Source organism: Cetorhinus maximus, chromosome 20 (assembly GCF_964194155.1).
Source record: "Cetorhinus maximus chromosome 20, sCetMax3.hap1.1, whole genome shotgun sequence".
Classification (NCBI taxonomy): domain Eukaryota; kingdom Metazoa; phylum Chordata; class Chondrichthyes; order Lamniformes; family Cetorhinidae; genus Cetorhinus; species Cetorhinus maximus.
Genome location: NC_135898.1, coordinates 1,820,047 through 1,833,503, shown reverse-complemented (window position 1 = coordinate 1,833,503; position 13,457 = coordinate 1,820,047). Strand labels below are relative to the sequence as shown.

The 13,457-nt window shown below is 45.9% G+C and overlaps 1 protein-coding gene across 4 annotated transcripts in view; it reads left to right on the top strand.

The window, feature by feature from the left end:
- The window catches only part of LOC144694786 (serine/threonine-protein phosphatase 2B catalytic subunit gamma isoform-like), a 47,389-nt gene extending 36,350 nt beyond the window's left edge, over positions 1–11,039 (top strand). For all 4 annotated transcript variants that reach the window (XM_078565378.1, XM_078565376.1, XM_078565375.1 and 1 more), the window contains 2 exons: positions 1,524–1,553; positions 7,119–11,039. In XM_078565378.1, the coding sequence (XP_078421504.1) occupies positions 1,524–1,553; positions 7,119–7,480 (392 nt within the window). In that variant the 3' untranslated portion in view covers positions 7,481–11,039. The remainder of the gene's footprint in view (positions 1–1,523; positions 1,554–7,118) is intronic.
- Positions 11,040–13,457: the final 2,418 nt, after the last annotated feature.

Below are 13,457 nucleotides of genomic sequence, written 5' to 3'. Positions count from 1 at the left end.
GCCATCCTTCCCCGTCCCCCACACATCCAGTCTGCCCCCTCTCCCCCACATAGCCATCCTCCTCCTCCTCTCTCACACAGTCATTCTTCCCCGTCTACCCCACACATCCATGCTTCACTGCCCCCCTCCTGATACTCTCTCAGCCATCCTTCCCTGTCTCTCCCACATATCCATGCTTATACCCTGTCCCGACATATCCCTCCTTCCCCCTCTCTCTCACACAGCCATCCTTTCGCCTTTCTGGCCTAGCCATCTTACCTAGTTTTGCAATGTCGCTGTGAGATTGGAGAATAGTTTTCCTATGTCTATGGTTTATTGGTAACTTGGAGGATTGAATAAATGATTTGAAAAGAGTCAGCTAATGTATCTTCGGGCTTATTGAGACTAATTTTACAATCAGGCAAATGTACATTTTCTGATTGCCAGCAGTGTCATTTTGTGCAGAATCACTAGAATATTTTGATCTTTCTGTTATTCTCTGCTGCCTGCTCTAATTTTGTGGAGTCCTAGTTTGAAAGGTGCTGTCCCAGGTACAGCTGACACTTGCGCTTCTTTGATAAACTGATACACTCCCTGTGAAATTTCCTCACAGCTCCAATCAGGACTTTTGATTTCACTTAAGAGGAGATTTGATAGCGGGTTTCAAGATCTTGAGGGGTATGGACAGGGTGAATGGTGAGAAACTGTTCCCATTCAAGGGAGCATCAAGAACTAAGGGGGCATAGATTTAAAATAATTGGCAAAAGTGATGTGAGGAAAATTTTTTTCACCCAGAGGGCGGTTGGAGTCTGGAACATATTTCCTGAGGGTGGTGGAAGCAGCTTCGGTTAAGGTGTTCAAAAGGGAAATGGATTGCTACCTGATAAGAAAGAATGTGCAAGGTTATGGAGATAAGGCAGGGGAGTGGAACTCGGTAGAATGCTCTTTCAGACTGCCAGTGCGGACTCGATGGGCCAAATGGCCTCCTACACTGTAAAGATTCTGGATTCTGTCCTGTGTGAGCTGCCTGTCTGTCTCTGACTTATTCAGTGAATGAGCCATCAGCCAGCATTGTCAAGAAAAGAAACAAGGCCCTGAATCCAGACACACACGCTTTGCCACGGCATTTAAATCCTTAGGGAGATTGGCTGGCCAGTGGGGGTCACTGACATTGATGCTGTCTAGTTTCGGGGTAGATCTGAGCATGACTGTGTGTGCACGCATGTGTTCATTCCTTCGTTCGTTCGTTCCTGAGCTCCCGGTCAAAATAAACCAGAGTTTGATCTCGAGTGCGTTGGAGCGACCTGATCAGTCACCAAACAAAGTGCGACAGGCACAAACTTGGCTGATCAGAGTGTGGATTGTGAGTGCAAACTCTTGGTGAATTAGTGGACAAGCCCTGAATGAGCTGTCATGTGATTCTGCATTCTCCCCAGTCCCCTTGAACTGAGTTGCTAACTTGTGTTGTGAGGGTTTTTAACTGCATAGCATTACTGACTGTTCCCTCTCTTTCTGTCTCTCCATGCTGACATTCATCTCTACAGCTATGACTGACTCAGCATCGTCTAAATCAGGTATGTGGATGCTTGCTGGTAATAGTGTGTCATTGATCCTCTCTTCTTAACCAGATCCTAGCCCAGCCTCTCAAGCTGCAGACTAAGCTTAGCACCCAGCCGTTTTCAACTGCTTAGAGCTTGGAGACAAGAATGGAGGTATTCCTGCCTGCCTATATGAAAGTCAGGTTTGAGTACCTGTTAAAAGTTAGATGAACAGTCCACACAGCAGCTGGCTTATCCTTCAGGGATCTTCAGTTTGTATGCAGGTCAAAATGATGCTCCCTTTCCTGGCTGCAGTAGCCCAAATCTCCCAAGGTTCAAAACTAGAACAAGAAAAATGAAACTGCCGTAAGGAAGCACTGAGATTTTCCTTGCATTCCTCTGCTTGGGTTATAGGGTGAAGGGATATTTATTGGCCTTCCCTTTCTGCCCTGGGGACATTAAGAAGCCAGTTGGGTCATGTGGAACTGGAGTGGATCGTAGGCCCAATCCAGGTAAGAATGGAAGGTGCCCCCTAACTTTGAGATGTCAATGAGCAGCTGCCCAGATGGTGCCACCTCACCAGCTGTATGGGGGCGGTCTCGAAAAGCAAGGCCAGACCATGGGATGGTGCAGCCCTGGACTGTCACTGACTGGGCAATTGCCTGGCACTTTCCTGAACTGCAGCATCAGAGATGAGCACCCAAAAGATATAGCTTAACACCACATACCCTGAAAACGCCATTGTACTGAGCATGCATAACCACACCAACTGATTGTAATGCTTGAACAAAAGGTTTTTTTTAAACAAAGCGTTTTCCCCCTGCAGTTGGTCGGTTGATCTGGCAGGTGGTGTTCCACTTTGTTTCCTCACTCATTCAGGTGGAAATATTCTACAGTTCAGGAAATTGTTTCGCCACGTGGTGGAGGTCACAGAATCACAGTGCAGAAGAGGCCTTTCAGCCCATCGAGTCTGTACCGACACGTGAGAAACACCTGACCTACCTACCTAATCCCATTTACCAGCACTTGGCCCATAGCCTTGAATGTTATGATGTACCAAGTGCTCATCTGGGTACTTTTTAAAGGATGTGAGGCAACCCGCCTCCACCACCCTCCCAGGCAGTGCATTCCAGACCGTCACCACCCTCTGGATAAAAAAGTTTTTCCTCACATTCCCCCCTAAACCTCCTGCCCCTCACCTTGAGCTTATGTCCCATTGTGACTGACCCTTCCACTAAGGGGAACAGCTGCTCCCTATCCACCCTGTCCATGCCCCTCATAATCTTGTACACCTCGATCAGGTTGCCCCTCAGCCTTCTCTGCTCCAACGAAAACAACCCAAGTCTATCCAACCTCTCTTCATAACTTAAATGTTTCATCCCAGCTGCTTTGCTGCTGGGCTCAAAATGATTTCTCCAAACTCCTTAGGATCTTAATCCTGGTGCCACTAAAGCCAGTTCAGAAAAAGAAATTCAGGCCACACTCCAGTTGCAATAAAGACTCTTCATGGCTGATCATGTCATGGTTGTTGCCTTTTTACTTGCTATGCTTTTTTGATTTCTTGATTTAATTAATGAGTATGTATAAAAGTTGTCCCGCTTTGAAGCCTCACCATCATTCCTCACAGCTCTGATTCTTTCACTGTGTGTTAAACAGAGATCGAACTCTCGCAAACATTGGCTCAAATTGTTCCTTTTATAGAAATGGTGTTAAGACATCACGAACACGTGGTTATCTGTTTAAACTCATTTCCTGGTTGGATTTACCTCATGTTAAAGTTGGAATCAATTAATAGGCATTTAAAATCAATGCCTGTGCGCACTTAGCCTGTCAACCTTTCCCATTTAAAATCTCCTCCTCCTGCATTTCAAATGGGATTGTTTATACTGTGTGCTCAGAGCTGTAAGTGTCTGTCAGACAGAGTGGATTGAAATTGCTTCAAAACAACAGGAATTTGGTGAGTGGGAATTCAATGCCACATGCTTTAAACCAATATCTGAATAATCAGAGGAATCAATGAGGGATTTTTTTTAAGCATGATGAACCGGCTGAGAGTTGCTGCCTATCATTCCTGTGCCTTGTAGAAACTCCAGGATGCTTCATGTGTCAGAGGTAATCACATACACAGGAAATGCCTCCACTTGCTCAAACTCCAGTTCACGGTTTTTTGAACTGAAGAGTGGGCCAGTGTTAATGCAGGACAAAGAGAAAGCTATGACTTTGCTAGAGCAGATTTTCCAGGAGCTGGTCACCCCACAGCCACAGGGAGATCACGAGGAGAGTCAGTGGCTGGCCATCCAGCAGCATAGGAAGAGGCAGGCAGCTCAGAGACCCTCTGGGACAGCGGGTCTCTGAACTCAGTTTCCAATGCAAAATACCAGTCAGGTTGATGACACCTTGAGGGAATGTAGAGCACGTCCAATGCACTGTGTGGCAAATGACTGCATGCGAATGTACAGCAAAGTCAAAATGCAGTGGTCATGGGGGATTTGACAGTCAGGAAGATAGGCATGTGTTTCTCCAACTACCAAGATGAGTCCTGCATATTGTGTTGTGGTGCCAGGGGAAAGGACATCACTGAGAGGGTGCAGAATATTTCAAGGGAGAAAAAAACGAGAAGCTGGAATTTGCAGTCCAATTGGGAATCACTGAAGTAGGAAGGTTGAGGTCCCGCAGTCAGAGTCTAAGGACCTCAGAAAGTAGTTACAAAGCAGGACCTCAAAGGTCATAATTTCTGCATTACTCCGAGTAGCACCCTCTAATTGTTAAAGAATAGCAAGCAAGTTAACCTGTGGCTGGAGAGATGGCACAGGAGGGAGTGCTGCAGATTTCTGGGCAGTGAGACCTGTACGAGGCAGGCAGGTTCACCTCCAGAGAGCTGGGACCAGTGTCTTCACTGCAAGGTGATCTTGTGTTGTGCTGGAGGGTTTAAAATCATCTGATGGGATGAGTGAAATTTTGTAGAGGAGAAACAAGGAACACAGAGGACAGAGGCAAAGAGTACAAGCATAAGGATTAGTTCAGAAATAGGAGGAATCCGACAGCAACAAAATGCAAAGTAATCTCAGCTGAGTTTGGAGTGCATGTGCATTAAGGCACAGAGCATGAGAAATAGGTTGGTGAGCTGCAGGCGCTAGGCGCAACATGCCATTATTGTATCCTGGCAACAACGAAGACTTGGCTCAAAGAAAACGAGGATTGGGAACAGAATTTGGCAAAGGTAGGGATGGGGAAAAAAAGGAGGGGAATAAGAACATAAGAAATAGGAGCCAGAAGTAGGCCCCTCGGCCTGTCCCACTATTCAATAAGATCATGGCTGCTCTGTCCCAGGCCTCAGCTCCTCATAACCCTCAACTCCCCGATATTTCAAAAATCTATCTACCTCCTCTTTACTTTCAGTGATCTAGCCTCCACAACTCTCTGGGGTAGAGAATCCCAGACATTCACTACCCTCTGAGAGAAGAAATTCCTTCGCATCTCAGTTTTAAACGAGTATCCCCTTATTCTGTAACTATGTACCCAGTTCGAGATTCCCCTACTAGTGGGAACATCTCAACATCTACCCTATCAAGCCCCCTCAGAATCTTCTATGTTTCAATAAGATCATCCCTCATTCTTCTAAATTCTAATGAATAAAGGCCTAATCTGTTCAGCCTTTCTTGATAAGTCAACCCTTTCATCCCAGGAATCAGCCAAGTGAACCTCTTTTGAACTGCCTCCAATGCCAGTATATCCTTTCTTAAACATGGGAGCCAAAACTGTACACAGTACTCCAGGTGCTGCCTCACCAACACCCTGTACAGTTGTAGCAAGACTTCCCTATTTTTAAAACTCCAACCCCCTAGCAATACAGGCCAAAATTTTATTTGCCTTCTTAATTACTTGCTGTGCCTGCATGCTAACTTTTTGTGTTTCGTGCACAAGAACACCCAAGATCCCTCTGTGCTACACTTTTTTGGAGTCTCTGTCCATTTAAATAATATTCTGCCTTTTGATCCTTCCTACCAAAGTGCTTGATCTCACAGTAATGGCAGTATTGACTAGCACTGGAGAGGGATGTTGTTGTCAAGGGACCTCAATCTATTTTGTTAGAATTAAGCAACAACAGCTAAGCTGTTATGCTGCTGTGTATATACACCACAGGCTACTAAATGGTTGGAAGGTGATTGAGGGGCAAATTTACAGGTAAGTTAGTGAAGATGCAAGAACTACAGGGTGCAAGGGCAAGGAGGTGGAGAGGTGGGCAGGCAGGGTAGAATTCCTGAAATGGATAAAAGGGAATTTTTTTCATCAACTCAACGACGAAGGAAGCAGTGCTAAATCTGGTTCCAGGGATTGAAGGGTTAAGTAGATCTATCGTACTTTTCACAACCTCAGGATGTCCCAAAGGGCTTCATAGCCAATGAAGTACCTCTTGAGTATGGTCACTGTTGGATATAGGAAGCACGACACCCACTTTGTACACAGCAAGTTCCCACAAGCAGTAGTGAGGTAATGCGGCTTGATGGGTAAAAATGGGTTGTGACTCCAGATAGATACTTTGCTGCTGTTCAAAATAGTGCAATGGAGTCTTTCACAGAGCCTCAGTTTAATGTCTCATCCATAAAATGGTTCTTTGAACTATGCAGCACCCCCTCAGTGCTGCAAGTGAGACTTGGACCAATGCTTATCTCAGAGATGAAAGTGCTTTCCACTGTTTAACATGAAGTGTCGAATTGGGAAGGAGCAGAAGGGGGACCAAGGAAGGTCCCAGACATGTCTGACTTGTCATTCTGAACAGCCTATTAGGATGATCAGAGTAAAGTCCCACTTGAACTGACAGCAGCATTTATCAATAAAACTCACTGCCCAGTCTCAATCCTGCCCAAACCGTTTCAGACTGAATAAACATAGGAAAAGGAGTAGGCCATTCAACCCTTCAAGCCTTACTGCCATTGATTTTGATTGTGCCTGATCTGCAGCTTAATACCATTTACCCACCTTGGATCAATAACCCTAAAACCCTGACCCAAAAAAAATCTAACAATCGATTGCCACCCCCTGCCCCCTCAGAATTACATGGGAGAGATCCAGATTTCCATTTCTCATTGTGTGAAGAAGTGCTTTCTGCCATCACCCTCGAATGACCTGGCTCAAACCTGAAGTTCATTCTCAACCACCAGAGGACATCATTTCTCTCTTTCTGCCCTGTTGAATCTTTTAATCATAGGAAACATTGATTAGATAACTTTTTATTCTTCTTCCATTGAGAAATATTAGCCTGGCCTGTGAACCTGTGCTCATCATTTAAGCCTTAAGTCATGGTAGGGTTCTGCATCCCATCCAATATTTGCCCAAGAGGTGAAGGTCATGTTCCAGTGAAGGGGGAGTCTGACCGCAGGCTCTGTAAAACTGCCAAAGAGCTGAAGCCCCTTTTAACAGTGTAAACATTGGTAGAGAATTCATCACCGTTACATAACTCTTTTATAAGATATATTAATTGTCCAATTTATCAAAGCAGCCTTGAAAGTTCTAACAGGAACCCGTTCTATTTCAGTATGGACTGATTGAGTGCCAACCCAGTGCCTTACGTATTGCTTTGTCTCTGTGTCTGTCTTCAAGGGTCAGCTTTGCTGCACAAGATCAGCTTCGAGCAGGCGAGGGGTTTGGACCGGATTAATGAGAGGATGCCTCCACGCAAGCCGCTGACAAGTAATCAGCCTTCGACATCAGCACGAGCCCAGGCTCAACCTCAGCCTAGGGGCCAGACCCAGGCTTCGGGCCAGATTAAATGGCCCCCTCAAGCCACCAGTGGACTGCAAAACACCCCACCGCAGCAGCAGGCGTCTGGGCGGTCCCAGTATGGCGCCAACACACCTGCTGACCGACGGCAGTCAGGCCAGCGCTCCACGTCCACACAGCAGGGTACGTCTGCTGCCAAGACTGCCCATGGAATGAAAGGAAAGGATAAGACGGCACACTAACAGCTCGCCTGCCCTATCTCACTGTTGCAATCAGGCCCTATTTATTTATTGTAATTGCTTGCGAGATGGGGGTGTCCCATGATCCAAACTCCCACCCCATCCTTTCAACTCTGTTGGTCAGTAGTGACCGGTGCCCAGTTTACCTGGTCTGTGGAGAAAACGGAGCTCTTTCACTCCAAAAGCCAGCGCGCCTCCATCAGACTGAAGTGATCAGGGAGAACATGGCTAACATAGGTCTTGGTTTTCTGTGGGCCCTGCTAAGTCTCTGAAGGAGCAGGAGTTTTTCTGTCTAGGACATCTCCTTCTTTAAGGAACGTGTGAGTGGGGTGGTGTTGGGTTCCCTGTGAGCTATCACTCCTCTCACTGCCCCACGCTGATAGTTGTTGGAGCTCTGGAGAATTGAACCCTCGGTTAAAGTTGCTTGAGACAGGGGAAGTGCAGTCTTCACTTGTGAAATGTTGCAGTGCAATGGATGATGGCAAACAAGAGATCCTGCAGGGAGTCAGTGCAGTCTTGAAGGCTGGGAAGGCTACTAGCCTGCCTTTCTGTCTGCTTGACTGCCTTCATTCCCCCTGCCTCCTCCACACCGCCCCCCTCACCAGTACCTTGGGATGATTTGAACCTTTTCTGCTGGTGAGGCTCAGTGCATCTCCACTAGGCTGCCAAGCTCTCCTGTCTTTTCACCTAAGCGATCCTGCTCATATAGCACCCGATCTCTGAGACGCTCAGTTCCTCACTGGTGACCCCATGAGCATTTTTATGAATTCTGACTCCAATTTTTAAAGTGTGGAACTGAGAGCTCGTGCAGAGCCTTTGGAGAAAAGAAAATGTAGAAACAAATTTGTTTCATTCTGGGTTTTTATTGAAAGATACTTTTTAAAAAAAAATCAAGTTGGTTACACAGCACGTGGTCTACAATTTGCATTGATTCTTGCACCTTCATTTTGAAATGAGTGAACCGATTGCATGTGCTTGCTCATCAGTCCATTTTGAGCTGCTAAGGTGGTTAGCTAGAGAGTGAAGTTCAGGGGTGAACTCTGGCTATGCCAAGGGACCGTATCTCTGAGCTGATGTCAGTGAGAGAGGGGGATTGAAATGGCAACCAGCCCAATGCCAATTTCTCTCTCCCTCTCTCCATCCCCTGCTCCAATATCTCATGCTCTGTCTCTGTGCAACCCTCTCCTGCCCTCCAGATCCTCACGCACTCTATCTTTCTCTCACTTGCCCTCCACCTTGTGCCAGTCTCTCTCACTTTTTCGAGCATTGTCAGTAATCAGGAGACTCCTGCAGGCTGAGCAGTTTTTGTTGTCGTCAGTCTGCAGTGTTGTGCAGTTGGAAATCTGATTGCCCAGACTCTCTCCTGCAGCCCTTCACCTCCCGTGTAAAACTCGCCCCCTTTCAGTATTGAGTTAAAGATGCTGGAAAGCCTCAGGAGATCAGTCAATACGTATCGAGAGAACAGGTATCAATCACTCTCAGGTGATCCCCCTCTTCTAATCTGGCTGTTTGGATGAAAAATTAACAGTTTTTAAAATTGAAGAGCTGATGATGGTGAAAATATTGGAGTGAAAAAGACATTCTGGTCCATTGAGCTTTCCTCACAGAGTTATAATGCTGCATGCTTAAAAACCCACGTTACCTTGAGAAATTTCTTTTTGACCTTGTTACATGATGCAACCCAGCAGATTGTACTGGCCCAGATCATCTGGGTTATTCCTGTGTACAAATGTTGACTGATCCACAGAGTGTTTCCAAAAATAAGCTTCCTTTTGCTTTTTTTCTGTCTCTGATGATTGATCTAAGTAAGTGCAATGACCTGGAGCTCCTCTGCCATCCACTGACCGATAACCACAGCAACCCTGCAGTCTTTCAGAATTCATGGGCTTCCGTGTACGGTATCCGTGTATCTTTCCCGAGGTGTGCTTTCATTCTCACCCTGTCTGCTCATGTTATTCTTCATGAGACTGGGCGTGTACTTAACTGCAAAGCACTGCCAGTTCTGGTCTCTGCACTGCACACGTGGCAAACATGAACCCAAGTATGAATCCACCCTGAACCTTTAGCACAAGTCAGTATATTGCACTTTTACCTGGGTGGCCGTGGTGCATTTCTACCAGGGTTGATGACCTATGCTGGCAGTGTTGGGTTTGTTGCAGCTGGTGAAAGAGTCACTTTTCTCATGTTCCAGATGTCCAGCTGTTGCCAACACTGACCAGTTGGAAGAAACTTGAATAGTGGGCATGAAACCTCAGTACTGAATGTTTGTGGTCAGGCCCTGCACCAACCTTGCAGCCCTCCCTCAGGGAGACTACAGTTGGGCACCTCTTTTTCGGGAAAGGCAGCTGGTTTGTAGAACAGAGGCAGCAGGGGTGAAGGAAGGTGCAGAGAGCCGCTGGTTAGGGAAGGATTGGTGTTGGTGTAGGTTGCCACAGACCAGCCAATTGCTTGTACAAAAAGGCTGCTTGGTAGAATGATCCAGAGTCAGCTTGTGGCTGAGTTTGTTTCACAGGTAATCCCTCGTGTTCCTGCTCTTAAATGCCGAGTACTGGTACCTGTGGCTTTCCAGATGAGAATGGTGGTTTCCTCTGGACGAGAGGAGTGAGTACAAGCAGCTGATGAGGTAGGTTCTTGAGGTGTTTTCATTATTTAACTCAGTGAAGTAAGGTTTTCCTGAGCTCGCTGACACTTGCTGAGGGTGTAACTTTCATTTCCTTGTTCTCATTGTATTCTAATGATGAGAGAGTGCATGCAGTCAGCCACCAGTTTAAAGTGCCCTAAGCTGCTTTTAAAAAGGACCTGCTGTAGCGACTGTCCGAACTGATGCATTGATTGATTGCCAGGATTGCCATATGCCGTTTGAGACAACTCGAAAGGATGTCAGGAGAGTTGGTTCTCATTTTGTTCATTCCTTTTAAACATGAGGTGTTCAAAGATGGGCATTGGTGGAGCACTGGACTCAGTCTTCGATTGCCTGCAAGTAAGGAGAAAAACTGACCCCTGACCCATATGCCAGACGAGATTGGTATCCTTCCATTCACATGCAAGCAATCCTATCCACCCCACTCCTCCACAACCCATGTCTAACATGGGCTTCAGGCCCATTCTGAGATGGCAAATGCAAGTTTGTCACACTAGGATTTCAGAGGCTTTTTAGTTTGAGATCAAAGACTGACAGGTAGAAGGTTCTTCAGATTGAAATTATATTGGTGAGAAAGGGCCCTTCAGAAAACCTGACTTCCTTCCTGTTGAACCACTTGGCTTCCAGTTCAACAGCAACACGGTCATTATTTTGGTGTCTTTTTAAAGAAGAGAAGAGTTCTCTTTGCAGAATCTTTAAAAATGTGCTGTAATAGTTCCTGTGTTTTTTTTTTACAAAAGGACAACTCCCCTCAGGAGAGAAATACTGCATTGATACTGTTGGTTAAAAAGAATTTCATTAACTTGTGTTTTTTGTAAGTGCACAGAGAAAACTGTAACGGTTTCTAATTTAGCACAGCAATATGATGATAGCGAACTTTTCTTGTAACAAAATTTGCATTAAAATACAAGTTTGGTTTCATTAGCTGGTGCTCTGAATGTGTTTTCCCATCCTGCCCTTTGAATGTAAAGCTGCAGTGTGTCTCGTATTTTCTGGTGTGGGTCTGGAAGCACAGATAGATCCTGACTGAATTAGGAGGATAGATTAGCTTTGCCAAAGGCCATCAGTGAACAATCCAACAGCTTCATGGTTCATTAATTGAAACCAGATTTTTATGATCAATTTTTAATGCTAATTTCAAATGGTCAAACTGCAGCAGTAAGATTTCTTACTTGTAGTTTTCTAAATTTCCATCCAGCAACATGATCACCATACCTGTCTAAACGAACACTCCATTTCAAAGGAAGATATTTGGACATGGGTAGTTCTCCCAGGGTTACTGGTTAGTTCTTGTCCTGTCTGTGTCGCATTGCTGCTGAAGGCTGTTTGGGGAGGACAGTGATCTGTTCTGAATGCCCTGTTCCTCACTGACCATAACACCAAAGGACATAGGAAGAGAAATTAGGCCAGTCGGCCCATCGATTCTGCTCCGCCATTCAATCATGGCTGATAAGTTTCTCAACCCCATTCTCCCGCCTTCTCCCCGTAACCTTTGATCCCCTTACCAATCAAGAACCTATCTATCTCGGTCTTAAATACACTCAATGACCTGGCCTCCACAGCCTTCTGTGGCAATGAATTCCGTAGATTCACCACTCTCTGGCTAAAGAAGTTTCTCCTCATCTCTGTTCTAAAAGGTCTTCCCTTTACTCTGAGGCTGTGCCCTCGGGTCCTAGTCTCTCCTACTAATGGAAACATCTTCCCCACGTCCACTCTATCCAGGCCTTTCAGTATTCTGTAAGTTTCAATCAGATCCCCCCCTCATCCTTCTAAACTTCATCGAGTATAGACCCAGAGTCCTCAAACGTTCCTCATATGTTAAGCCTTTCATTCCTGGGATCATTCTCGCGAACCTCCTCTGGACCCTCTCCAGGGCCAGCACATCCTTCCTGAGATACGGGGCCCAAAATTGCTCATAATATTCTAAATGTGGTCTGACCAGAACCTTATAAAGCCTCAGCAGCACATCTCTGCTTTTATATTCTAGTCCTCTCGAAATAAATGCCAACATTGCATTTGCCTTCCTAACTACCGACTCAACCTGCAAGTTAACCTTAAGAGAATCCTGGACTAGGACTCCCAGGTCCCTTTGCACTCCAGATTTCTGAATTCTCTCCCCATTTAGAAAATAGTCCATGCCTCTATTCTTCCTACCAAAGTGCATGACCTCACACTTCCTCACATTGTATTCCATCTGCCACTTCTTTGCCCATTCTCCTAACCTGTCCAAATCCTTCTGCAGCCTCCCCGCCTCCTCAGCATTACCTGTCCCTCCACCTATCTTTGTATCATCTGCAAACTTAGCCAGGATGCCCTCAGTTCCTTCATCTAGATCATTAATGTATAAAGTGAAAAGTTGTGGTCCCAACACTGACCCCTGCGGAACTCCACTAGTCACCGGCCGCCATCCTGAGAAGGACCCCCTTATCCCCACTCTCTGCCTCCTGCCAGACAGCCAATTTTCTATCCATGCTAGTACCTTGCCTCTAACACCATGGGCTCTTATCTTACTGAGCAGCCTCCTGTGCGGCACCTTGTCAAAGGCCTACTGGAAGTCCAAGTAGATAACATCCATTGGCTCTCCTTTGTCTAACCTACTCGTTACCTCCTCAAAGAATTCAAACAGATTTGTCAGGCATGACCTCCCCTTGATGAAACCATGCTGACTTTGCCCGATTTTACCATGCACTTCCAAGTATTCTGAAATCTCATCCTTAATAATGGACTCTAAAATCTTACCAACGACCAAGGTCAGGCTAATCGGCCTGTAATTTCCCATCTTTTGCCTCACTCCCTTCTTAAACAGGGGGGTTACATTAGCGATTTTCCAGTCCTCTGGGACCCTCCCTGACTCCAGTGATTCCTGAAAGATCACCACTATCGCTCCACTATCTCTTCAGTTATCTCCTTCAGAACTCTGGGGTGTAATCCATCTGGTCCAGGTGATTTATCCACCTTCAGACCTTTCAGTTTTCCTAGCACCTTCTCCTTGGTAATGGCCACCATACTCACCTCTGCCCCCCGACTCTCTTGAACTTTGGGGATGTCACTCGTGTCTTTCACTGTGAAGACTGACGCAAAGTACCTATTCAGTTCCTCCACCATTTCTTTGTTCCCCACTACTACTTCTCCAGCGTCATTTTCCAGCGGCCCAATGTTCACTTTTGCCTCTCTCTTACCTTTTATATATCTAAAAAAACTCTTGCAATCTTCTTTTATATTACTGGCTAGTTTACCCTCATATTTAATCTTCTCCCTCCTTATTTCTTTTTTAGTTGTCCTCTGTCAGTCTTTGTAGGCTTCCCAATCCCCTGGTTTCCCACTGCTCTTCGCCACATT